Source organism: Sarcophilus harrisii, chromosome 4, assembly GCF_902635505.1.
Source record: "Sarcophilus harrisii chromosome 4, mSarHar1.11, whole genome shotgun sequence".
In the NCBI taxonomy this organism is placed as follows: Eukaryota; Metazoa; Chordata; class Mammalia; order Dasyuromorphia; family Dasyuridae; genus Sarcophilus; species Sarcophilus harrisii.
The window spans coordinates 419,237,562-419,264,623 of record NC_045429.1 but is presented as its reverse complement, the minus strand read 5'-3'; the positions used below and the strand labels follow the sequence as shown (position 1 = coordinate 419,264,623).

The 27,062-nt window shown below is 38.5% G+C and overlaps 1 protein-coding gene across 1 annotated transcript in view; it reads right to left on the bottom strand.

Annotated features, from left to right (window-relative positions):
• Positions 1–3,035: 3,035 nt before the first annotated feature.
• ATP1A1 (ATPase Na+/K+ transporting subunit alpha 1) overlaps positions 3,036–27,062 on the bottom strand; it is a 30,978-nt gene continuing 6,951 nt past the window's right edge. Inside the window, exons 2-23 of the mRNA XM_031967363.1 lie at positions 21,740–21,844; positions 20,884–20,943; positions 19,898–20,101; positions 18,676–18,789; positions 18,137–18,271; positions 17,505–17,622; positions 16,472–16,740; positions 15,997–16,195; positions 15,085–15,194; positions 13,525–13,659; positions 12,793–12,985; positions 11,324–11,499; positions 10,679–10,815; positions 8,886–9,036; positions 8,145–8,313; positions 7,856–8,010; positions 7,246–7,369; positions 5,624–5,769; positions 5,390–5,520; positions 4,824–4,925; positions 3,855–3,946; positions 3,036–3,371 (exon numbers count right to left, since the gene is read on the bottom strand). Of these exons, the coding sequence (XP_031823223.1) occupies positions 3,343–3,371; positions 3,855–3,946; positions 4,824–4,925; positions 5,390–5,520; positions 5,624–5,769; positions 7,246–7,369; positions 7,856–8,010; positions 8,145–8,313; positions 8,886–9,036; positions 10,679–10,815; positions 11,324–11,499; positions 12,793–12,985; positions 13,525–13,659; positions 15,085–15,194; positions 15,997–16,195; positions 16,472–16,740; positions 17,505–17,622; positions 18,137–18,271; positions 18,676–18,789; positions 19,898–20,101; positions 20,884–20,943; positions 21,740–21,844 (3,054 nt within the window). The 3' untranslated portion in view covers positions 3,036–3,342. The remainder of the gene's footprint in view (positions 3,372–3,854; positions 3,947–4,823; positions 4,926–5,389; positions 5,521–5,623; positions 5,770–7,245; positions 7,370–7,855; positions 8,011–8,144; positions 8,314–8,885; positions 9,037–10,678; positions 10,816–11,323; positions 11,500–12,792; positions 12,986–13,524; positions 13,660–15,084; positions 15,195–15,996; positions 16,196–16,471; positions 16,741–17,504; positions 17,623–18,136; positions 18,272–18,675; positions 18,790–19,897; positions 20,102–20,883; positions 20,944–21,739; positions 21,845–27,062) is intronic.

Here is a 27,062-nt window from a genome sequence, read left to right as displayed (position 1 = left end):
ATGAAATCCTATGTCGTGAAATCTGGGGAGCAGAAATGTAAAGGTGAATATATTCTTTGAGGAAAGTGCTGAGGGAAATCCAAGCTTTCTGGAAGACTTAACATTTGAGTTGGATTTTGAACAGGTTCTGGGCCAAGCAACCACTATGTTTTTATAGAGATATGTGTCCAGTGAGTATTGTGCTATGGAGCTGAAGTGTGGAATACATAAAGAGCAGCACTAGAGAGTGCTATGAAACATCAGGCTTGAGTTTCCCTCAGGAGGCTATAGGAAAGCAGAGGGATTTTATCCCAAAAGTCACATGAATCAGCTCTGAGTGAAAGGTTATTCTGATAAGGCTGTGGTGGGTGGATTGGAATTAGGAGGTAAGGAAGGACAGAAAACATCCTAGCTGGTCTAGGTTGGTGTGTCAAGGTAAAGTCCAGAAAGGTGATGTGAGTGGAGGCAGCAAACTGAAGATTGGATCACATCATAAGGCATTTTAGAGATCTCAGACTGAGAATGTCCTGCAAATGACTACTGTTTCAGGATAAGATCTTTCTTGCTTACGACTAATTTTTAAGCCATTGTGGACAAAGGCTGCATTAATCCAGTGACTGACAGAAGAAAAAATGCTAGACATCAGTCCCATTCTGGGAAACTGTAAATGGATATAATGGGGAGTAGATATCCAAATTCTACCTCCAACATACTAGTTGTGACTTTGGACAAGTCACTTCTGTTGTTTTCTTCTTCATTTTTTAAAATCTGAAAATAAGAATTCCTTTGCACATGTTCAAATATATTGGATCACTTATCAACTGGGGGAGGGGATGGAAGGAGGGAAAAATTGTAGGAGTCACTGTTGAAAATGAATTCATGTATATTTTGAAAGTTAAAAGCTTTAATTAAAAAAATAAGCTAGTTATGAGGATTAAATGAGGTGATGTAAAGCACACAGTTCAGTGATTGATCCATAGTAGGTACTTAAAAATGTTTAATCCCACCCTTAATTCCTCATAAAGCCTAATTAATACAGGGTGGTTTGTTCTTCTTTAAACAGGCTTATAACATTGCTACAGGGAACGCCTAAGGTTTTTTAAGCTCTATTTAACAAATATGTTGATTTATTTTGATTTGAGCTTACACTTACTATGAGTCAAATGATAACGTATTTAAAGTGCTTTGCAAACTGTAAAATTCTCTTTATCATTATCTAGGTGTAATGGTACAAAGCATTGGATAGTGTTGATATAGAATGAGAAAAAGTATTATAGTTGGTTCTCAAAATGTAATCTGGGTCGCCAGGAAGTCTATGAAGCCAAAGTTATTCCAGCTTTATAAGAATACTAAGCTACTTTTATTTCTAATATGGTAAATACCGATAGACACAGTCTACAGAAACAAATCTCTTTGGCAGGGGCTGGGGAACAAGTTCTCGATTTTGAAGGGTAAAGGGGTCCTCATACCTAAATCTCAGAGTCAGTCTAGAGTGAGCCATGTGGTCCTGGGACAAAGGAAATGTCATTCACTTCTTTTGGTCAGTTTCAACATCTATTTGATAGGGACAAGTCCTATTAGACCATATTAGTATGGTCCTTTTCATGTATCCAAGAATTCTAACGTTTCCATCACCTTGGAGAAATTAACCTGTCTTTACAAAACTAATTTCTTCTATAAAATCTACATGTGACAAGTAAACGATGTTCTAAATCCAAGTCTTTCCACAAAGATAGCTTCAAAATTAAGGATTGGGCCCAGCCTTATTATCTTACTTTATTGGGTCATTTAGTCCTTGTTCCAGATCTAATTATGATCACTTTCTGGACATCAACTCATCCTTTTTAAAATTTTTTCAATGTCCAGACCAAAATGACTTTCCCCACATCCCCACCGCAATCCTTTTTCACCTTTTGTCCAATAGTGGCCCTCCCACAAAACCCACAAAATCTTATTTCTCCCTCCTTTACCCTTTCATCAATCACTATAAATCAATACCCTGGTCAATTCAAAATTTCCTTATATCCATCCCCAATGCAATAACTTGAAGATGAGAATTGTTTCAGCCAAGAGAGCTAAATTTTTCTCTATTTCAGTGATAGAAGGAAATCCCCTCCCCAAGGATACTGGCTTTGTAACTTGACTTGTCCAAGATGACATAGCTTGTATCTCCCTTGCTTTAATTTCCATCTACATAATATCTAATAAATGCTCTCTGTTCAACTGGAAGTGATCTCTTTGCTTTGTAAAGACATTTTACATTCTGTGTACTTCTTATGCCCTTAACCTATTTTGTTATTTCTGCCCATGCCTTAAGCTCTTGGGCCGGATGGTCACAGCACCTGTCCTAGGAATGGGTTTTTTTTTCTAGGTAGTTAAAACTTAGTTTCATCGGATTTCTTATGTAAAGCCTGGTTATTTTTCATGAGAAATTCTTACCAATTCCTAGGGAATGACTCAGAATGGGTCCCACCTGCCTGCTGGGAATTGGGAATCAGAATGTTGATTCTATTTTACTCCAACTGGAAAAATGGATTACCATTTTCTTAACAGGCTTTTACTGAGAGGCTCCAAGTCCAAAGGGATTTTCAGATTGGGTGTGGAGCAAACAGGGGTTTCTTAATGATTTCAGCATGTTTCTATCAGAAGTTACTTATACAACCTGGTCAAATGTATTTATTGCTAAACAAATAAAATCAGTACCTGGCTTAACAAAGTTTTAAGTTTATTAGTTTGATTGATCTCCTTAAAAACAATCCATACAACTCTTTGTCTTTAATACCAAGTCTATAGGAACTGACAAGAAATTTAATCAATAATGTGGTCAATATGGCAGACTTGGAGACTTCTGCAAATGCCTTTTTGGAATGTATGAGCTGCATTGCTCATTGCTAGAGAACTAAATTGGATTTAAAGGAAGAAATGAACTCTTAGAAATGACATCTGAAAATGGGGTCAAGTGAAACCATCTATCCAAGACAAAGGAAGCCAGTTCCAAATCTGAAGAATGTTTCTCTCCCCATGCCCCATTTCCCTAAATAAAGAAACAGGGATAATTCAGTTATAATCCATCTTTATTGTAAAAATCCAGATATAAAATGTATTCTTTCAGTCTCTCCGGTTTTTCCTTTTTTACAAAAACAAAAAGGCACATAAAAACCTTCCCATAGACGGATGTATACAGGCAGCCCTCCCCCCTCCCCCCCATATCTACATGCTTCATTCCGGGACGTGTTGCTTTCCCCACATGCTTCGGTTCTTTCCTACCAGGGTAAAATTCTGAATTCCAAGACTGAATTACACAAAGAGGTGGTGATGGATGCAGAATATGTGGAATGGCCCACGACGTGCAGTAAAGGGAGACTAGTAGTAGGTTTCTTTCTCCACCCAGCCTAGAAAAGTAGACAAGACACTTATAAGGAGGTGGGGAAAATGTTGGTTATTTGTGAATATTTTTAAGTGCAAACAAACCAAAAAGAGAGCTGATGAGGATAATCGGCATAACTGAGAGTATATCTCATTGTTCTATTTGGAAATAATGAACTCAGGGAGCAGCTGGGTGATGTAATCAGCCCTGAAGTCAGAAGGACCTAGTTCAAATCTGGTCTCAGACCCCCTAGCTGTGTCAAGTCACTTAACCCCAACTGCATCCAAAAACAAACAAAAAATCCACAGAAAACTCTGAAATTAGGGTATGGGCTGAGTAGTTAATTGTGAATTCTGATTCTGCCTTAAGAGTTACTGGCATTTCAAACACTGGTTGGGACGGCTTCCCACTAATTACCCCCAAAGGTTCCCAGTTCAGAGCTTTAAAAGCAAACCCAAGAAGGGACCACCCGTCTCCCACTTCCCAATCATAACAGAAAGGTCCTTACCACCAGGGCTCCTTCTGATGATGAGCTTTCTGACTTCGTCATATACGAAGATAAGGAGAGAGTAAGGGAAGGCACAGAACCACCATGTTGGTCTAAAAATAGAAATGAGTCAAATAAGTCAAGCATGCTGGTGGCTACGTGGGGGAGAGAGGAAGTGAGGAGAAAAGTCATGTGTCTGGGTAAAGCAATGATGAAATCCTTCCTCCCAAGGACATGCTAACCACACTCCTGGATACACATAACAACAAAAAACAAAGAGTCACTTTGAGAAACGGTCAACTAGAAAAGCTAAAGGAAATAAACTCAGCCACATGCCTCAGGCCTAAAAGGATTTCATTAAAGAAAATCAGGTCATGGGGGTTTATTTAGTTAGCCCTTTTTTGGGATTTCATTCTTTTTTGGGGGATTTATCCTTCATGATGGGAGGAGATTTGGGCATATTCTCTTATTATTTTGTGGTGATTTCATTGAAAAAAATCTTGCTCGAGACTGAACAATTATTTGCTTTATCTGCTGAACTTCTGAACCTTGGACCTATGGCCGGCCCAGTCTCCCCAGTCACAGCAGCCCTGAGGGACAGAGCGCTGAATGACAGATTTTCTTTTATTTGAATGACTGGTGTTTAGCCCAAGGCTTGGCACACAGAAGGCACTTAAATGTTTAATGAATGAACGATAATGGGCTCCAAGGTGAAACCTGGAAATGACATTTGATATGACAAGAAGTGAGGGGAGGGCGAATCCTCCAGCTCATTACTTGGGAGACTGCTCCTGAAGCTTTATTTACCTGGCCCCAGCAGCAACCCCTGCTCTGCATCTATTTTGATAAATAAATGTTGGGGTTTAGATGATTCCAGTCTAGCCTCTGGGTTGGTAAAATTCCCCCCTGAAAGAACTAAATTCTGAAAGCAATAGTCAAAAGGGTTCCATCTCAAATTTTAATAGATATCAACTGAATCTAGTAGCTTACTTGAGGGGATACATCCTTAGGGCAACTCCCATTCCAGGACAGTATGAAAGGAAGGCAGCAAGGGCAGTTTCTTCAAAGAGGCCAAATATTAAGATCTTGTTCCTAGAGAGGGGAAAAAAAATTGGGGGGTGTTGAGGCAATGAAAATACTTCAAATTCAAAATATACACCTTTCCCTCAACTATTCCTGCAGTCCAGGACCTTAAAAAATGACTTTAAAATCCCCCTCCCCTCCAATACCTCATTTTAAAGATAAGGAGGTATGATGGAAGAGAGAATAATTTATTAGACAGCCAATGCTGCTCAAGAGCAGTGGCCCAGATCACTTCCGATCTTGTGTGTCAGGGTGACTAAAATTGTATTGTGCTCCAGAGCAAAGGGCAGATACTGGATACTTGATACTCCCTCAAACCTTTAAACTATTCTGTTTAAGGTGGGATATATTTCAAATAAGGGCCAAATGTCACGAAATCATGAATGTCCCCCAGGGGATGACTCAGTCCCACCAGAAGGCTGTGTTCTGGGGAGATCCTTAATACCAGAGCTTCCCTTGCATGTGTCACTTACTTCATTCCCTGCTGGAAGACTGAATTCCTTCTGGTTTTACAAATGATCAGATCGGCCCACTGCACCACCACAATACTGACAAAGAAGGCTGTGTGGCAAGTGAACTCCACTATTTTCCTCTGTTCATAAGTCTAAAGGAGAGGGAGATAAAAACACATTGAAATTTGTTTTCTTCACTCCTTTCCTTTTCCCTTCATCTTCCTCTAGTCTTAGGAGTCATGGAAGAGGTCTTACCCACTGTTGACCATAGCTGTCTTCAACATCATTCACCCATCGGTCATCCCATTGCACTCGGATCCCTAACAGGCCTGAGGGTAAGAAGCCATTCTCGGCCAGAATCACAAAGTATGTAAAGAAGCCTCCAAGAGCTTGGATCATACCTGAGAAAAAAGAAAATGTGCCCTTTATTCTTCCCCAAATAGTCAGCACTTTTATATATAGGACATTAATTTGTATTAGCTCCACAGTAGCCCTGAGGTTTGATGGATAGGAGTTTATTATTGCAAGAGATAAGGAAATAAGGGTTCTTTTCTTAATCCCATTAAGTAATGGACTACAATTTGTGACCCACTGTTCTTTTCACTCTTACCAAATTGCTATTTTCCAAATAAATCTATTTTCAGATGACGACACAATGAGCACCTGACTAGCCCACTAATATGCAACTAGTACTTCAGGACTTATCCAAAGAGCATGTTAAGAGTTATGATGAGAACTTCTCATCTCCCAAGGAAGGTGGAAATAGTTCATTCCTGGGCGATTTTTCAGGAACAAAGTTGTTCTCTGTAGGCAGCTAGATCCGTGACTCACTTTGCCCTTGAGCTTGAATGAGCTGACCTTTCCAGAGCTCTAGCACCTCTTCAACACTCCATACCTCCCTTAATTCCATTTTTTATTAGCTACCCTCCATAATGGGGATGGGGAATGCTTGCTCTCTTCATGTGGGTGTCTGGGGTTCTCTAGCTTTCTTCAAAGGCTTTTTAATATTAATGCCATCCCTCTATTTCCAAATGTGTATTACTCTATTACTCATTTGTACAGTTATTTGCATGTCATTTCTTAAGAACTACCTTTTGCCTCTTTTTTCTCCCCAATGCTTAATAATTTTTAATTAATTTAACATTCTACTAGGAGTCCATGAGCTGTCACCAGAAGTACTACTTTCCCATCTTTTTACTTGGGAGAAGAGTATATACTAGCTGTACATTCTTTTAGAATATTTGGTTCAGAAAAAGAATGTACCAACAAACACACATATAAGGCTGAACCAAATATTCTAATGGTACAAATCTTAGATGCCCTGATCTACAGTGTTAGAAAGGAGAAAAAGACAGAGACAGAGAGAAAAGGAAGAGAGATAGGGAAAGACAAAAGTGGAAACAGAAACAGATACTGAGATCTCTGTCCTTCAGTTCTTACTAGTTCAGGAAAAGAGATGTGATCATTTCTCACAGCCTGACCAACTGAATTCTCCAGGTTTGCAAACTAATCTCTAGCATTTAGTGCAAGCCTAAGATTTCAATTCAGACTAAGGATTATTTGCTCCTTTGAATTCCCTCATGTACCTTCATAAGATTAGATTGTCCTCAATTGCCAGTAAAGCATGATTTTACCAGGAAATACTAGTTCGAGTACAAAACTAAAAATTCCTCCAAAAGTGACAATGAACAGAATAATCTTAACACTTTGAGATAAAAGGAAGAGAAGAGATGCTATAAGGCTTTATTAATAATTAGATTTTAAAAAGCTTTTTTAGTCTATGTAGGACAAATACCAAGATCTCCAAACTGGTCTATCTCCTTCCCTCTAAAAACCAGGTGCTTTCCATTCGGTACCACAGTGTGATTACTGCTTACCAATTTGCCCATAGGCCATGCTAATCAGCCGCTCATTCACCAGTTTGTCTGTTTTGGGATTTCTGGGTTGTCTCTTCATGATGTCACTCTCAGCCTGCTCGTATGCCAGTGAAATAGCCGGTACCTTGGAAGAAGGACAGAAGATGTTCATGATCAGGGCTGTGACCAGCATGGGGCAAGGCAAAGAGTGTTGTCGATTTTTCTTGAGCTTTAAGTTTTGGTTTAAGAGTGAGATGATATTGTGGGCCTGGTTACCCAGATATAGTTTGCAAAGGGGGTAGACATCCTGCTAGCTGATAAAAAAAAGGTGTCAAAAGATAGAGAGCAAGGAAAGGCCTTCACAATACAAAGTGTTCATTCTTTGGGATGGAGATATTCAAAAGATGTACTCGACTAAAATTAGAAATGAAGAGATGACCCTGAAGGTCCTTTCCAACAAGGATTCTATGAAAAATCAGGAGCAAGCCAGCTTATGTAACTTAAGCACATTCTTTTCCCTATGGAGGAACTAGGATTAATTTGGACAAGACCAGAGCATCCCATGATGTACTATCTACTAGGGAACAAAATGTTTGCTGTGTACTATTTGGAAGGCATCTCCCGAACTTACCATGTCAGTGCCCAAGTCGATGCAGAGAATGGTGACAGTGCCCAAAGGCAGAGGGATATTTGCAATGATGAAGATGAGGAAGGGGGTGATTTCTGGAATGTTACTGGTCAGGGTGTATGCAATGGATTTTTTCAGGTTATCAAAGATTAGACGACCTAGGAAAAGCAAGATCATTCATTATAAAGCTGTATTAATGGGTCCTCCCCACCAAAAGGGTTGGAGATGGGGTATAAAACAAGCATCTTTGTGAACAGGAAAGATTTCCAGTAGATCTGGAAGTGTCTTGTACCTTCTTCGACTCCAGTGACAATAGAAGCAAAGTTATCATCTAGGAGGATCATGTCAGCAGCCTGCTTGGACACATCAGAGCCAGAAATACCCATAGCAACGCCAATGTCTGCTTTCTTAAGGGCAGGAGAATCGTTCACACCATCCCCTGTTACAGCTACGATAGCACCCTGCTCAGAGAAAAGGAGGTGGAGAAGGAAAACAACAATCAAGGAGATGCTTGAAACCTCAGTGGGTTATCAAAGCTTATCAGTTATTCCCCCAGCATTCTCAATGAGCCAATGTGAGGCTTTATTTCTGCTTTACAAACATGGCATGGGGTTCCCAGTCACTTTCATATTAAATTTCAAAGGGGAGATTCTGCTGAGCAGAAGAATTCTAGTCCAGGGATCCTTCCTGAGCTTAGTACTGAAGACTGCTTTCTTTCTCTACTTCTCCCTCCGGACAGTGGTTCTGAAATCAATAAAAGCCAGGCTCAGATTCTGGTGCTAAAAGGGATCTTGGGACATCTTCTGGACTTTTTTCCCCACTTTATTTTACCCCCAGGCTAAGCAAAGACATTATAGTCAGCCCCTGCTTACTGCTAGTCAGACTCATGGTCCCTTAAGAAACCTGCTAGGGATTCCACAGAGGAACCAGGCTGCTCATGTGGGCAGACTTCCACAGGTGGCAAAGCCCCATGGTGAACTACTAGCAAACCACAGGGAGTTGCCCGCTTCCTCCCTCCCTCCTGCTCTCTGACCTGTCTCTGGCAACCTTCCACAATAATGAGCTTCTGCTGAGGAGACGTTCTGGCAAAGACGATCTCCGTGTGGTGCTTCAGGATGTCATCCAGCTGTTCAGAAGTCATGTCCTTCAGATCACTGCCATGTACCACACAGGCTTTGGCATCTCTAGAATTTCAAATTTGATTTGAAGAGAATTATTCAAGAAAAATAGAAATTCAAAGAAACAAGGCACTCGCTCCTTGTCTTACTTTCCCCATTCGTAAAATTGGGATATCTATACACATACAAATATATTCGCAAAACACATATGCTTATAAAATATAAATTATAAATGCATATAAATATATGCACATTATGTAAAATATTTGCTATATGTATATACATACACTATCACATATATTTATGTACACAACAAAATGAATGTATGTGTTGAAAATATAAAAATTTGTGATGACACACTTATCATGCACTGAAGTGTTTTGCACACTTCAAAGTGGTATACAAAGTGGTATAGAAAAATAACTTATTACCAATTATTACTTCACCTGGGTAGCATTCATTCCCTAGCCTCTCCCTCACCATAAGAAAGGGCTGATTTGTAAAGGCAAAAGCAATTTCATCATCTCATTTTCCACAGCTATTATACAGAGGGGATCATCACAGCTGACCTTTAGCTCTGGGGGAGTTTCCTGGTTGGGAACAAACTGATCACAGGATGCTAGCTGCCAAAGAAGGAAAAAGGCCATCTCTTCTCCTTCCAGGGTTTTAATCCAACGCTGGGGAAGTTTCTTAGCTAAGTCACTTATTTTTAAAGGACTGGGGATAGCATGGAAAGTTCCATGGGGAATTAATGCTTTCGGGGTTTTTAATTTAGGTTTTCAATAATCTTGATTTGGGCCAAGTCACTAGTGCCTCCCTAATATCTCCCACCTCACGTTCTTTTCTCACAAAATAAAATTTTCCTGTAGTTTGCCTTTAGCGATTTGAACTCCTGCAACTCAGATCCCATTTTTTACTTGCCCAACAAAAAGGGGCTTAGACAAATGATTCTCTTTCTGGATATCTCAAAGAAGTTTCCTCGTTTAGCTACTGGAGTATTTTTGTCTTCCCAGCTGAAGTAATTCCTTCTATCAATGCAAGCCAGTGGCAGAGGCTGCTATCCTGACAACCAAGATAAGAACCTTGTCCAGTTATCAGGAAAAGGAGTAGACAGGGTGCAATATGGCTTCTTGTTCTGAAGCCAGCTTAATCATCACACCACAATGGCTAACAGGCTACCTGAATATTTCAGGGGAAAAAAACAAAGGGTTTAAGTTATATGGATAAGTGCTGAAAATTTAATATAACAAATATAATATTATTATAAATATAAAGTTATACAAAGGGAGTTTACTTGGGTTCTAACAAACCTACAAATTGACTTAGTTCCCATTCACCTACAAATGCCCCTTGCCTACCCCAACCCAAAGAAGTGGGGAACAATAGCCATGAGGGCATCCTGCCAGTTGGGGTAATGTTTAATCTTTTGTGAGACTGATGGCTTTGTTCCTTTGGAATACTGGGGCTGGGGAAGAGAATGTGGCCATCATCCTGGGCTGCAAACTATTAGTTCCTCTAAACTAATTTCACCTCTTAGCTTATTCACATCTGACTAAACTGCTAATAGTTTATTGATGCTGCACATTCAGAAAAGAACTAATTCTTGACATTGTTCAGTTATCCTGCACAAAGGCTTGGAACTAAAGAAAAGAATGTGGAGATTTCTGGGTCTGATTTCACCCCAACAAAAAAAGGATTCTGGTGTTACCTGGCATTCACTTGGCTCACGGGAATGTTGAGACGAGCTGCAATGTCTTCCACAGTCTCATTGCCTTCTGAGATGATACCCACACCTTTCGCAATAGCTTTAGCTGTGATTGGATGGTCCCCAGTGACCATGATTACCTGGTAAGGGAAAAAAAAACCAAAAAACGTTTTATACTTGCCAAGCAAACAAGTGAGAAAAAAATGGCTAAAAAGACCAATGATGGTTATGCATCTGGAAGATTCATTCTCCACTCTCTCCCATCAACCATGCAAAAATATTTATAGATGATTCTTTAGGCTGGCTGATGGGAGAGAGGTCTATCACCAAAATGTGCAATGAAGTAATGGCTATGTTGTAGCACATGACAGAAAATAATGGAAATATTAATATCAAGTAAATGAGGAGAAGACACAGAATGCTGAAAATGGACACTTACCCCGACTATATCATTATGTAAAAGTGCATTAAACAGAAAATTCTGAAAATTTTGTTTTTGTTCCTTTCTCTACCCTTCCAAGAATGAGGAAAAAAAGATTCAAAAATGATGTATCTGCTATTGTTTACTGCAAAATAGTCAATATTTTGTAAATAAAATGATAGCGATTTTTTCCCCAATGGATAATGAGAGAAGGTGTGGAAAAATACCTTAATGCCGGCACTTCTGCACTTGCCCACAGCATCAGGGACAGCAGCCCGTGGAGGATCAATCATGGAGATGAGCCCAACAAAGCAGAGGTTATCAACGGGGAAGTTCACTTCATCTGTATCAAACTGGAACCCTTCAGGGAACTGTTCATCAGGGAGGAGGAGATGACAAAAGCCTGTATGGGAAAACAAGGTTATCTAGGATCACCCAAGAATACAAAACCATGCAATGAGGCAAGGAATCTTAAGTGATAGTCTACAACAGGCAACTTTCTTCAAACACCAGCTTTTTTAGCTAGGAAAAATGTTCAACTGAGTCAGAGGTTCAGGGCTCAAATCCAGATGGACATTTTTATTTGGAGCTTCAGTTTTCTTCCATGAAAAGGACTAGTTAAGCTCCAAGATCCAATCCTAGCTCCAAATTTATGGATGCTATGATAAGACTAGATGTCAAAAGGATGACAATCTCCAAGAATAGTAAAAGAATCCCCAGTGGCGATTTTCAAATTTTTTTGAATCATGGATTTCTATGTCATGGCAGTTCTAGGCCACCCTCTAAAGTTCAGTATAGGGTGTTTATTCCTTTTTTTCTTCAAAATAATGCTTTTAATATTATAAAATATTATAAAATACATAGGATTAAAAAAGGGAGGGCTGGCCAGGTGGTACAGTGGACATGCTGTCCACTCTCAGAAATCTCTTAAACACTGGGCAAAACCATTCCAATTGCCATTATTCCATTCTCCCCTCCCAAAAAAAAAAAAAAAAAAGGAAACCAAACAAGTAACAATGATTCCTTATCACTTCTCATCTAAATTCACAAGCCCCATGGCTATCTATTAAACTCAAGGTTAAGAACCTTCAAGTCTACTGCTCCTGATCAAGATTATCTGGAATCCTGAGCTTTGTGCCCAACCCATTTTTCTAGTCCTATTATACCAAGATCTTTGGCTACAGAAATGGGGACAAGGCTACCCTGTCCAACCCATTCACCTACCTCAGAGAACTGAACTGATTATGGTTTGTTCAGACATTTGTATTTTCTGATCATGCATTCATGGGGAGGCAAAATACTATTAGAAGAGATCATCCAGTGGGATGGATTACAGAATTCCAAGGAAGCAATGTTTAGAAACAAGCTTTTTGTCCATATTCATCAGGAAAGAATTCTGATGGATTTAAAATGACAGCTTGTGGAATTTATTTTGGAAAAAAAGGAAGATTATCCTTGTCTCATAAGGTTGGGAATCCTTGCTATCGCCAATAAGGAAGACGCATTTATTGGGCCAGAAGACACTGCAACATATACAAATACCAATCAGAGGCTCAAATAAAGCAATATTAGGACTTTCCCACTGACTGCCATGGGTGAAAGTGCCCAAGGACACCACTGTGCTAGAGGTTGTAGAGAAGTCCCTCTTCCTCCTTATGATTTTTACATGTGAAGGAACCCTGTTCCATCCCTTTACCTAGCACTCTTTCTCCAAGGCCTCCCAATTCCAGGTAGGCATTCTGAAAAGCATCTTTGAGTTCCTCATCCAGCTGCTGTTCTTTCCCATGAATCAAAATGGAGCTGCATCGGTCCAGGATTCTCTCAGGAGCGCCCTTCATCACCAAGAGATGTCGTGGTTCAGAGGTGTTTGGATTCTTGTGGATGGAGAGCTGAAAGAGAGTGCAATGGTCAAGTTAAATTAGATGCTTGTATGTTTTGATTCTGGCTGTGTGTTAGGTAAGTCACCTAATCTCACTGTTCAAAAGCTGATGCAGAAGGTGCTGACCTGAGTTAACAGAAGGTTAAAGAATCTGGGAGTGTCCTAGAGATAGCATCTCTTGGGGAAAAGTTCTACTTATGAAACAACCAAGGACATACTATTAAAGTGGGGAGTGGCAGAGTACTACAATAGTACAGATCCGAGGCTGAATTTGGTTAATTTTAAAATTGACTCCGGATGAGCAAGGGGGAAAACCAACTAAACGAGGCTTATAAAAGTAAACTTAAAAAATTGAACTTCGAACAATCATTTCCTCTATTAAAATTCAAAGCCACATAGCTTAGAAGCATCCTACATTTTGGTACAGGGTAAATGTGAATGCATGACATGATTGTAATTTATTTTTTAAAGGGCAATTTACTCCTACTGAATAGAAACGCTTCCTTCCACCCCACCACTAGCAATCCACACAAAGAAACCTCATTTAACCTGGTACTTGTTGGTGGAGTTGAATGGGATCTCCACAATTTTGGCATATCTATCTCTCATTTCATTGACAGAACCACAGCATAATTCAATGCATTTCAAGAGGGCTGATTCAGAAGCATCGCCAGCAACTGCCCGCTGCAAACAAAAAACATTAACTGTTAATGACATGAAAAGATTTTAGCACTGAGCCTTGAGACATATTACCGATTATGTTTCAGTGTAGGGGGGGGGGGAATGAATTAGCTGAAAGAAAAGGGAATATACTTTTTAAAAGGGACAGGGAGAGAGGGTATAGGTGGGCAGGAAATGGGGAAAAAAATCTCTGTACCAGCAGTTTCCTTAAGTCAGTAACTACAGGGATCTCAGTTGTGATCTCATCTGAATTGTTCTCTGTTCAAAAGCTGCAGGAAAGCTTTAAGGGTTATGTGCCATTGTCCCTTCAGGGAATAAATTCTCTTCACTCCATTCTTGACTCAGTTCTTTTTCTAGCTACAATCTGGAGATGTCCCACAGGGGAAAGAGCTGCTCTATAACTAATTCATATGGCCTTTTAAAATAAATGCTCTGAATGTCAGGCAAGCAATCAAGAGTTCAAGGGCAGACTGAAGGACCTTGTAATTGAAGCATTATCTTAATCATGCAAATTTGTCCAGGCTTAAAGGTTCCAAGCCAAAAGAACAAAAAAACCATAACTAAAAGGCCCCATGGCCATGTCAATGTTTTAATTCAAATCTAAGATTTCAAATTATTGACAAAGACATGGTCATACTTATATGACCATGTTGAAAACTTTCTAATTTGACTGAGACTGAGAAGAGTCAGAATTTTGAAACAATGGAATCATTTAATTAAAGAAATCTCTAAAAACAGCCAAATTGTACCATTTTCATTATAAAGGAAGTAGAACCTCAAGGTTTTATCCCAAGATATGCAGCCTCAACATTGATAAGGGATGTCATAAAAGTCAAAGGTCCCCCCAAGTAAAAATACCACTAGCTTATTATGTTGGGCAACATGAACATTGTACACTGTGCTAAGTGTATTGTAAACAATTATCTCACTCAGTTGAGCTAGAAATTGAACCCAAACCTTCAATTCTAAGATTCCTTCCACTAAAATCTTTCCATTACACCAGACATCAATGGGTAGGAAGATAGAAAGATGGTCTTAAGACACATTTTCAAGCTCTGCCTATGATAAATTGTTCTAGGCCACCCTCTAAAGTTCAGTATAGGGTGTTTATTCACCAGAATCTTTTATCCCTATTAGTATTTGAATATGTAATTTTATATAACTTGGATCACATGAACTATATATACTAATGTCAGCTTTCTGACATTAGTATATATAGCATTTTGCTATATATTCTAATATATATTAGAAACAATAAAATCAAATGTAGACATATCTGTCCTGCAATTATTAAAGAACTATGAGATTTTTAAGCAATGAAACATTTACATAGCTAAAGAATAGTATTTTTTTTAGCCACTCTACCCCCACTCACTCAAAATGGGTTTCCCAAACTTGAAGCTTTAAGATACTGGGATCTCAGCATACCTTCAGAATAGGTAGGTTTTCCTGATTAGCCTGAAACACAGCACGGTTACACAGTCCTGCAATTCTGGACAAAGCAAGCCAAGTAGCTGAAGTCTTATCAAAAGAGACACCTGAGGGAGGGAAACAGATATTGTTTGTGTCGAAATTAATTTCATTTGATATATTTTTTTTTGAAAGCTTAATCAAAAAAATATATAGAACGCTGCCTCTATTCACTTTTCAGCTGTGTTTTTTTTTGTTATAAAGGAGGGTTATTTTTGGTTGTGGTTTAGTGGGCTATGAGTGGATTTGTATACTTGCGATACTCAGAAATTAATAGTTGTATAAAGCAAAAGGCAGAAATAAATACAAAATACTTGTCAGGCCCATGTAGAATACTCTGAATTTCCAAATGACTTCTGACAATTCAGGCAATTCTACAGAAAGTATTTAGCCAGTGAAATACAGGTTTGCCCCCAACCAATTAAAAAGCTATCAAAAGTCTTAAGCAATATGAGCTTTTTTTCCATGTGGAACACTAGTATCCAAATAGCATAAGAAAAAAAAAGAGAAGCACATATAGAATTTTACTACCACACTCATATACCCATGTGTCTGATGATTAATGGTAGGTATAAGGGGGTAAAATTTAGATGCAGTTGCATGAATAATTGCTTTTTAATGTGCCATGTTTTACTCTATAAATTAAAAACAAAATTTAAGACATAATATAAGTCTATGCAGACAATATTTGCATCTATATAGACATGTCTATTTATATATATATATACACACACACACACACACACAAGTATATAAAAATAACTATATGTATATATATTTGCATGGATATTTTTCTATTTTATATGTAGAGATGCACATCTCCAAGTTGAACATGGTCTTTAAACCTTGCTAGGACAATGTTTTTCTTACCACTCTGGTTTTCTGTAGTATCAGCTTCGTGGATTTGATTGTCAAACCACATGTGAGCTACAGTCATCCGATTCTGAGTCAGGGTTCCAGTTTTATCAGAGCAGATGGTAGATGTGGAACCCAGTGTTTCCACAGCTTCCAAGTTCTTTACCAGGCAGTTCTTTCGTGCCATTCTCTTGGCAGTCAGAGTCAGACATACCTAGGAGACATTTCAAAGAAGACAATTCTGACTTAATTAACTTGCCCAAAGTCTGGCAAGAATAACCAACTAGCCAATAAAATTTTACTAAACAACCAATATAGCCATTAATCCCATCTTTTTTGGAGGGAAGGGCAGATTATCTCCTCCTATGCATTAAGCTTTTATCTTATTCAGGAATAATGACTGCCCCTAATGCAGGAAAAGTATTCATAATTTCTTTTTGTACACTATTTAACATAAAGGTTCCCATCCCTCCCTCTCAATCCCTCTTACCGTGACAGTGGCAAGCAAGCCCTCTGGCACATTGGCAACAATGATACCAATCAGGAAAATGACTGCTTCCAGCCAAGTGTATTCAAGAATCAGAGACAGGATAAAGAAGGTAACTCCCAGGAACACGGCCACACCGGTGATAAGATGGATAAAATGTTCAATTTCTGCTGCAATGGGAGTTTGGCCACCTTCTAGCCCAGATGCAAGTGTAGCAATTCTTCCCATCACAGTGCGATCCCCAGTGTATACAACGATGCCTCGGGCAGTACCTTAGAGAAGAAACATTACCTTCTGATCAATAAAGGTGCACTCATGTTGCTTTAACGTGTTGTGTTGCAGGGTGAACACACCTCATGGATTCACATATTCTTTTTCCTTAGCTAGTTTTCTTGAAAAAGTTTGTGCCCTTTGCTGAAGAGTGGTTGGTCTATGAATAAAGGAGCTTCCCTTTCCATAGTTACCATCTGGTTCTGGGGTTCTTATTTTGTTGTTTTGGACCCCTTTCTGGCAATCTGGAGACCTTTCAGAATTGTTTTGTTGCCATATCCACTTGAAAGACATGCAAAACTGTCATTTCCCCCTTCACCCTAATGTTTAGAACCCCTGAAATAAGATTCATGATTCCATCCCAGATGAGCTCTATATCACTTATTTTTGCTCTTAGGATCCTTTGACTTCTTACAGAGGATCCACAAAGGAGTATTTATAGCTAGAGCTTCATGTTCTGGTATAAGGTAAAAATTATCTATTATTACTATTATGAAAACAGTCCTCACTTTCTGAAAGGATATGAGGTCTACTTTGAGAATAGCTGACTAGGTGATTAAAACCAGAATCCAATTAGAGAAGAGGGTAGGCAAGTGAATTGAGGAAAGAAAACTAGCCACTGGGCACAACACTGTAAAGTGCATTAATTGCATAAGAACAGTGGCTTGTAATCATCAAACCAGTTTCTCATACATTTGTTGCACTGTGCTTGAATATGTATTGTATTATATTTATATCAACATAAAAATTGACAGAAATGGTCTACCTTCCACACAGTTGGTAGAGAAAAAAGCAATGTTTCTTGTTTCCAGTGGGTTTTCATTAGTGAAATCGGGAGACCTGGTTTGCGGTTCAGATTCACCAGTGAGTGAAGAATTGTCTACCTGTATGAATGAAAGAATTGAAATCATTATCTTGATGCAGCAGTAAGAAATATGGACCCCTTACATTCTTATAGTCTATTAGCAATGATCATTTTTTAATTTGGTGTGAAATTCAATGAGCTCCAAAGTAAATTTTGTATGTGAAGGCAGTCAGGGTGTGAAAATCTACAGACATCTTGCCAAAAGAGTCTGTCTCAATACAACTTAAGTGGAATTGTGGGTTTTATGGAAACAAAATTTTCAGTCAACAAAACAAGATTTTGCCAAAATTTTGGTCTCTTCAGATGTTCATTGTTCTAATGACATCCTATGTAAAGACAGTCTATTTGCCAGATTAGGAATTAGACTGGCTGCCAAATAAACTCCTTAAGCCTTCTACTATAGTAGGTAGGTATTTGGTTTTTGGGATGGGGGCAAATGAGTGCCCTACTATTACTCCCATCATCTGCTTAATCAACAGAAATATGGACATGATTGGGGGCTGAGGAAGACAAGGAAAACAAATTCAACTTACTTTACATCCATTTGCAGAAATGATTCGCAGATCTGCTGGGATTCTGTCACCTCCTTTCACTTCCACTAGATCCCCAACTACAACCTCTTCAGCATTTATGCTCATTTTTTCACCATTTCGAATCACAAGGGCTTGCTTTGAGAGGAAATAATTTGTACCATTAAGTAGAGGAAAAACCCATTGGTTTAAAAAACATTAAAATCATCAAATTACTGAATCAAACAGTATCTTCTGTAATTTCATACCATAAGGAGATGTTCACTGATTAGTTCTCTAATCTTTAGTTTGTATGTATTTTCCCCCTCCAAAAGAGTTAAATAAATAATCTTTATAGCAAGGGTTCTTTCCTCACAATAATCCTATTGGCAGGTAAGCAGACTAGCATATCACTTTCCACTGTTAAAGAAAAACAAACTTGGTTTAAAAGAATCCCTGACTATCTCAGAATCAGGGATGCTTCAATACTTGGAGAACCAGATTGCCAAGCTAGTGAACATTCCTGAGGCTGTGAGAAAGGGACCATGAAAAGCATGAGTTACCTGAGGCACCATGTTTTTGAAGGACTCCATGATCTTTGAACTCTTTGCTTCTTGGTAGTAGGAGAAGCAGCCAGTGATGATAACTACAGCAGACAGTACCACACCAAGATAGAGCTGGAAAGGAATGAGCTAAGTGAGTGAAGGTTGCTCAGTGACCAAGTATGTGGTAGCCTTCTGTTCAACTTACTGACAGTTACAAGGTGAAAGACGAAACTGTTAGTGGACAAAACATGAACTAGGGGAGTCTTAAATTTCAGTTTTGAGAAAAAGGACCTGCTGGTTTTTTTTGTTTTTCATTTAGCTGAAAGCTTTGATTTACTCTCTAAATAGAGCTATATGGTCCTTAAATGAACAAATTAGTAAGAAAGAGAACTACTTGCCTAGAGATTGCATCATTGTCTTCCTACAATGTTTTGGGAAGTCACAAATGAGAAGTGAATTAGTGCAATGGACTGAAAACTAGATTTAAATTACACTTCTGTAATGTCTGTGACTTTTACTAAGAAACAATTTCTCTGTGTCTCAATTTCATCAAGTTTGGGGAACTGGACTAGATGAGTTTTTATAGGATTCTATCTAGGAGTCCTTTTATAGCTCAGATTTTTTAAATAAAAATTTAAAAAAAAATAAAGTTTAATCTATTCTTATGAGCCCCTTTATAGCTCAGTTTTTTTCCTCTGGTTTGTTAAAAAGGACTGCTTCCCAACAATGTTCAGGGATTGGGAAGAACGACTGACTGAAGCTAAGTGAAATGTGGGCTACTATTAAGAGAGGCTTGATTCAGCATAGCTTTTCGACCTGATCAGTGGAATAGCATCAACACCGTTGGGGAGCAGGGCCTGCCTCGCATGGGCAGGGATGCCTGGTTCCAAAGTCATAGTAAGCAGAATGGCTGGTTCACAATGGCAAAGTACAGGGTGAAGTGGAACTTTTGTCCGAGTGCTTTGCAGGATGGGGACGGAAGGGAGTATGAAGACAGTGATTAGAGGTAGAAGGCGAGAAGGAAAAGCTGAGGGGTCTGGCAGAGAGAGAATGAGAGAGAAAGAGAGCCCTGTAAAAAGAAAGACAGACAAGTTACTGACACTAGCTTTTTCACAGAGATATATGTATCACTAACAGTGCTTGAAAATGAGAAGGGAAAGGGAAGGCAGGGAATAACGAAACGGACACTGTGCCTTACATGTACCGGGGGTCACCCAGCCAGGGAATGAGGGGGACTCACATTATCATTCTGAGGCTCGTCTTCAGTGGCAGCTTGGATGCCATAGGCCAAGAAGCAAAGGACGGCTCCGATCCACAGCAACATGGAGAAGCCTCCAAAGAGCTGCCGACAAAATTTGACCCATTCGGGAGTAGTGGGAGGTGGCGTGAGGGCATTTGGGCCATCTCGGGCCAGAATTTCTGCAGCACGAGCGCTTGTCAGACCCTGAGGGGAAGAATGGAGATACACATTTTTAAACTGACCCAAGTTCATATCCAGCTTCTGACTGACCCTAGGCAATTCCTCAATTGTAAAAGGAGAAAGTTGTAACAGGAGTCTCCGAAAATTCCTTAAGTTCAGGCAAAATACTAGGGGAAGGAAACTCCCATCAACACTGAAGATTTCAAATGACCTCACGACTATACCCTGATCACCCACAACTATCCAGTAGGGCTCATCCTTGTCTGCAGTGTCACTGAGGGGCCATCCAGTAGTAATAGTGATAGGCCCTCAGAGCACAGAAAGAACCCTTTCCCATTTGTTCTAGTCTGATTTTAAATGTATTCAATTTCCTGCAGATTCTGGTTGAGGAATCTATGCTGCTTAAGGGCAGTGTCCCCAGACTCAGGACAATCAGTCAAATTTGACCTCTAGAGGTTCTCAAATGTGCTATGCCATCTGCCTAAGGATAATGGAGCAGGTTTATCTCCAATCATTTTCATCATTTCCGAGCTGGGAAAGACTGAAAGGCCATGTATGATGTCTACCTTTCAGAATTTGTATGGTCACAGGAATAATTTTGAGCTTTGGGATTATTTTTGTACTTTGGGGCTAATATGGATTTTAAAGAAAAATATTGTTAACTTAGTAAGCCAAATAAACCCAATGCATGGATCTTCAGTTAAAATCTTTTCCATTTCAAATCTTAAAAAAGATGAAAGAGAGTATATCCTTTGAAATAAATAGAATACCCAATAGAGCTCTGATTCTTAAAGAACTGTACCTACCCGGCTCAAGTCTGTTCCGTATTTCCGATGAAGCTCATCAAGGCTAAGTTTATGATCCTCCTGAAAAAACCAAGTAAATCCTGGGATAAATACAGGGTGAAAATCACAACTCGGAAGTACTCATTAGCTCAGTTAGCTCAGCCAGCAAACTTTCCTGATCCAATTAAAAACTAAAGCTTCATCATTTTCAATGGGGGAAGTTTTTATATTGTCAAAGCCAACCTCTGTAACTTGCCTTGCCAACTTTTAAGGTGCTACTTTGCCACTGATTAAAGCAGGTACTATGAATTACAATCAAACCGTGTCTTTCTCAACTGATCTGTTAGTAACAAACTTGGATCACACAGGTGCCTCAGAAGGTGTCCCCTACACAAGGATCACAGGGTTCTTTATAATAAAATTAACTAAGCTTGAGAACTCCAGACCTTTCCAACTTGTAAAATAGTTCCCTGGATGGGCCAGCCCTAATTGTTCATTTAGGTCCCCAAGAGAGATGTCAAATTGCTGTGTTGACCAAAGTTGCCATTTTTATAACAATACCCTTTTTTGCTCTAATTTTAAAACTCTTTAAGTATGACCTCTAAATTGAATGTTCTGAGGTCCCTTTCCAAGTTTTAAAACCCTGCAATTCAATTATAATCACAGAAACTACCAAGTTGGTATGGATCCCAGAAGCCATCTTGTTCATATCATCCATCATTTACCTTCTATAACATTCAATGACAAATAAATCCAGTCACTCATTCACTAAGAATGTCATAAATAACACGATTCTATGAATTGGAAGACAATTTTAAAGGGGAATTTTAAAAAGATAAAGTGTGTACAATAACTTCCTTCAAAAAAAAAATCTTACCATTGACACTTCTTTCTTAAGTTCATCCATGTCCTTCTCCTTCTTGGCCTTTTTTTTATCTCCATGCTCTGATACTGCGGCAGGCTCATATTTATCACGTCCAACCTATTGTGAGTTGAGAGAGAGAGACAATTCTTTAAAATTGATATTCTGACCAATGCCAAAAGGCATCTCAAACAAAAGACCTGAAAGTGAAGTTCTGTAGATTTTTAAAACAAGCCCAGAAAGGCCTACATGTTATAGTATAAAAAGGCTGGAAAAAAAAAAATAGTCAAGCGATGTTAACACAAGAATACTGAGTCTCAATTTACTTTGCTTCATTCAGTTTGCTCATCTGTCAAACACAAGAGTGGATTACAGAGTCTTGCTTAAAAGTTCTATTGATTATCATCTGGTGTCCTGTTGATTACATCTAGTTTTCTTGTAATGATCCCTTCCTAAGGATCCATCTTGGGAGACTTGGCTGAGGCCTTCCCTGAAGGAAAACAGATGAGCTTATTTATAGGACCACTTTGCAGTTTTCAGTGGATGGAGCTGAGGAAAGAAAGAGATGAGGGTGGAAACATCCTCAATTCCCAGCCTCACTCTTCAATCTAAAGACCAGGACATGGTACTTACTTTCCTATTTTGAGAATTGTAGCTACACCCATAAAAGAAATCACAAGTACCAAAGTAAAATCTTTTTTTAGCATTCACATGAGAACAAAGTTTTTTTTAAACCCACTGAAGACACTTTTTGGTTAAAAAAAAATCAAATCTTTTTCCCCCCTTAGGAAAAAGTTTGGAAGGTGGAGAGTGGGGGATGGGGCGAGAGCTTCCCTGCCAACGTGGAGAATGAAAATAAAACCTACAAAAAGAACACATTCATTGCAAATGTTTTGACACAAGCAGGATGTAGAAATGTGCGTGCATTGTCACACAATTCACAAGATCCACCTACGCCATTTAAAAACTGCAACAATTTTTAGAAGATGCTGATTTTATAGTTTAAATTTAGAATATTCCCTCCCCACTTTCCCAACCCCCCAATGCCTAAGTCTTTTCAGAGATGCCAGAACCTTTGTGTTCCACTCAAATTAGAGCAGCTGAGGGTTAGGTCAAAGGAACATTAGAAGCTGTTTAGCTTAGGAAGGTCCCTGTCATTGCTCATGGCAAATGATGAGATCATTTAAATAGTTATAAATGAAAGTTTAAAATAGTTTAAATATTTTACATTTAGTTAATAGCTAAATAAATGCATTTGAATATAAAAATACAAGTGAATGGATTTAAATTTTAAATAAAAAACAAAAATCAAAAATAAAACTAAAAGAAATCTAAAAGAAATCTTCACCTATAAGACTATGTTAAGTATGTGAAGAATATGAAATGGGGCAGCAAGTTGGTGCAGTGGATAGAGCACCACCCCTAAAGTCAGGAGGACCCGAGTTCAAATCTGATTTCACTACATAGTTGTGTGACCCTGGGCAAGTCATTTAACCTCAATTGCTTCAGCAAAAAATAAAAAACTAAACAACCCCCCCCAAAAAACCCAAAGAATATGAAGTCACAAGCCTAAATTTTGTGATTTTAAGCATGAGTATGTGTATAATCCCAGAATGTAGAGCCACTGAGAGAGGGAAGAGGTAACCAACTGGGTGTGGAAGATGATTTGATAGAAAGCATGAAGATAAGCATACCAATTAGGGCATGGCAGGATATAGGGACTATATTACAGAATGGACAAAACTTGACAGCTGATTGGATGTGGATAAAGGAAAGAATCCTTCATTAGATGGCTCTATGGTCTATCATATACAAATTTTATTTGGAAATGGCCATTTCCCAAACAATATTGGCTTCCTCTTAATGAGAAATGCATTCTGATAACAGAGCAATCATTAAATTATATTGCTCATGAAGTAATCATTAAATTATATTACATGTGAAATATTTGATGACTACAGGTAGTTTCAGTTTAAAGACTAGTCTTGAAAAACATTGTCAAATTTGAACTTGTGAGAAAAAGCCCTCTAGATAACCTAAATCAATAGTCAATAATAATCTCACTTCTATCCCTCCCAAAAATCCTCTTAAGAGAACCAAATCAAAGGGGAAAAAAGGCCTTGAACTATACACACAATAAAGGCAAGTTTACATCCAGAGGCCTTTACATTTTAAAGGTCAATAGTTGGGAGTGAAAGTAAGATAGAAGGCTTCTTCCAAAGAAGAGAACAATTCTCTAGCTGGGTCTCTATCTTATCTGCAAGTATGAAATGAGTCCAAAGATAGCGGAAACATTCTTGACATTCTTTCCTACAATAGAGCACCATGGAACTAAGAAATAAGGACCGGTGTGGAAGGAATTATAGGGGGGGTCCTTGAGAAGGCCACTTGGGGCTCACTGCTTCAAATCACCCATTTGAAATAAAAAATATTTCAAATGCCTCTTAAAAATTTCCAAAAGTCTAAGTTCTGTATGCCAATTAATTTTGATCATCTGTTTAATTGCCAGACCCACCCCCATCTCTGCTGCTAAATTAGGTTAGAGAAAAGCTATGGATCACAGGACTAGGACATAGGAAGAGCCATCAGAATGCTGAAAATCTAGGGTTTATGTTTTGATGGTATTTCTATGTCCAATGTCTCAGACTATAAACAGCTATGTGGTTCAGTGGATAGACTACTAGTTTGACAACAAGAAGATTCAAATTCAAATCCTGCCTCAGCCTGTGTAAGTTATTTAAAATCTGTATCTCGATTTTCTCTTCTGAAAATAGGAATAGTTTTCTGTGAGCAAATGAGATGTAAAATACATGTAAAGTCTAAAAGTAATAAATGTGACTTGTATCGATACTGATCAAATATATTTAACATACATCTATATATATGTATATTTCATCTTCAAGATGAGCAAATGGACTTACCTAACTTCAAAACTAGTGCTATGAGATTTCTTGGATTTTTAGATTCATTTACAAAATAAGTGACTCTCCAAGAATAGCATATCAGTGAGAAAAATGAGCTGATTTGGTATCCAGAAGAATGTCCTAGTATTTTTCCCTTTCTTTGGCCATCTTTGCATATTTTTTAAAAAGTGCTTTATATAAAACTGTTAGGAAAGTTATATAAAAAGTTTATATAAAACTGTTAGGAAAACTGTAAGAAAAGGACAGAGATGATTTAGAAGCAATGGCCAACTGTTTTCAAAATTATAATTTTTATCCCTTTTAAATTCAGGTATGTTTTATTTAAATCAGATCAAATCCAGAAGAGCTGGATAGCTTCATTGCCTCAGAATCTGGCTTGAGGATATATGAACAAAAATAGAGCTTCCAAGTTATAAGGAAGTCAATATTCTTGCATCTCAGACCTACTAGTGTGCTGGTGTTAAACTGAGTGAATATTTCCTAGACTCTCTTCTCTCATTTATAGGAGAAGATAAGAGGCAAAGGGATTTGACCTCTGGACAAGTCAGCATCTAGAAGTTGTGAAGGGAAGCTCATTTTAAAATATATCCTTCCCTTTAAGGAACTTATCTTATTAGTGGATATAAAACCCTTATTGTCTTAGTTGTTTGTCTTAACATTTCCAGCCTGAGAAGAGATGGAGGCAGGGAAGAAAGGAATCAGAGTCTGCTTCCCCATTATGCTATGAGAACTTGGTAGTCTAAGGTCCCTTTGGACCCTTGTACAGCACTCCTCCACCACAACTTGGAGCTAAGGGGTGGTGAGTGGGTAGAATAAAATTTATCCAAACAAGGAAGTACCTGCAGCATTCAGGGGAAGACATCTAGTATTGAATCAAAATATTGACTTTTCATTCAAAGGTCAATAGTCATTTCTTAATCTATGCCTTAGTTCTCTTATATAAGAGGGAGTGTTTTTTTCCCAGTTTCTGAAGAATGTATATTCTCAGTTATTATAAGGGGCTGCAGATTGAGCTGAACTTAACCTTTGAGATTTTCAAAAGACTTAGTTAAGTGATCTGTCCAAGGTCACAAAAGTAATTTAAATGACAGCTCTAGAATATGAGACCAAGTTATTCTGAAGATGTTACAACAGTAAATCAAGAAATATGAATACATGTACAAGACTTAACCAGGATCTGAAGGCCAAGAAAATAGCTGGAGGGGAAGGAGAAGGAGGAAAGGCTTGATTTTCTTTAACCTGTAAAAGCCTAGAGAAAATGTTAAGTTTGTACAAATGTGAATTACTCTAGAATTCTTCCTATTCCAAATCTCCTTTTGCAAAATACGTAAATTGCACTTGGTATAAAGTTTTTCTCCTCTAAAAATGGGTTCCCAGGACATGCAAGTCTCCTGTTCCTTTCCAATCCAAAAGAAAGGGCTGGGGGAGTTTGGAAGAGCATAATCTGGCAAACTGGAGAGTAAACTCCCTTTGTTTCATATCCATACACTATCTCTAGACCTGAGTGTCAGCCAGTCACCCAGCAGGAGACAGAACAGGAGCTGCCCCAGGGAAGAGAGTAAGCCTTTACCAACTGGTCCCTCACCCTAAACAAACAAGGCACAAACAATAAAAATGGTTTGTCTTTAAATTTCTAATAGAATCTAATCCCCCTTTTTTGTAGGTTTTAAAATTTTTTTCCTCAAATTTTCCTTCCCAAGATTCAGATTAATACCCCTAATGGTCAATGGACTGGAGAACAGTTATTTAAAAAAAAAAAAAAAACATAAGGCACTCTGCTAAAAGGTGTATTGGGTGGCTCTGAAAGAGACAGTTTTTTATTTTAAGGAGCTTAATTATTCTACAACATAGGCAAATCAAGTTATTTTTTTAGAAAAGCTAAATTATTCCCATATTCTGAGCACTTTGCTTCATTTTCCAAATACTAAAATAGTGAGGTTTATTATCCAAAGACTGTCCATCACACACTATTTGGGATAGAGGGTCAAATCCATAGGATTCCAGCCTTCTCTTGGAGGTTCAATGACCTTCTCCCAGCCTTTCTTGCAATCTCTTCAAGCTGTCTTCTGCCAAGCCAAACCTTTTGGCTGATGCCCAAGATAGCTGTTGCTACTCTTTACACAAGACAATGAGTCTATGCCTTTCAAAAAGAGATCAGTTTTAGATCTTGGAGACATGAAGACCATCCAATTTAACTCTCCTCACTTTTTAAATGAAGAAAAATGGGGCCCAGTGAGACTAAGGGATGTCTAAAGCCACATGTGGTAGTAAGCACTCATCAAATTGAGGTTTAGTAAACTTATGGCTAAACAAGATTTTAAAAAAATTTTTAAAAAAATTAACTTGTGCTGTTCTGAATCCTAAAGACATGTCAATACCATGAACCATTATACTAGACATATCCCGAGCTCAAA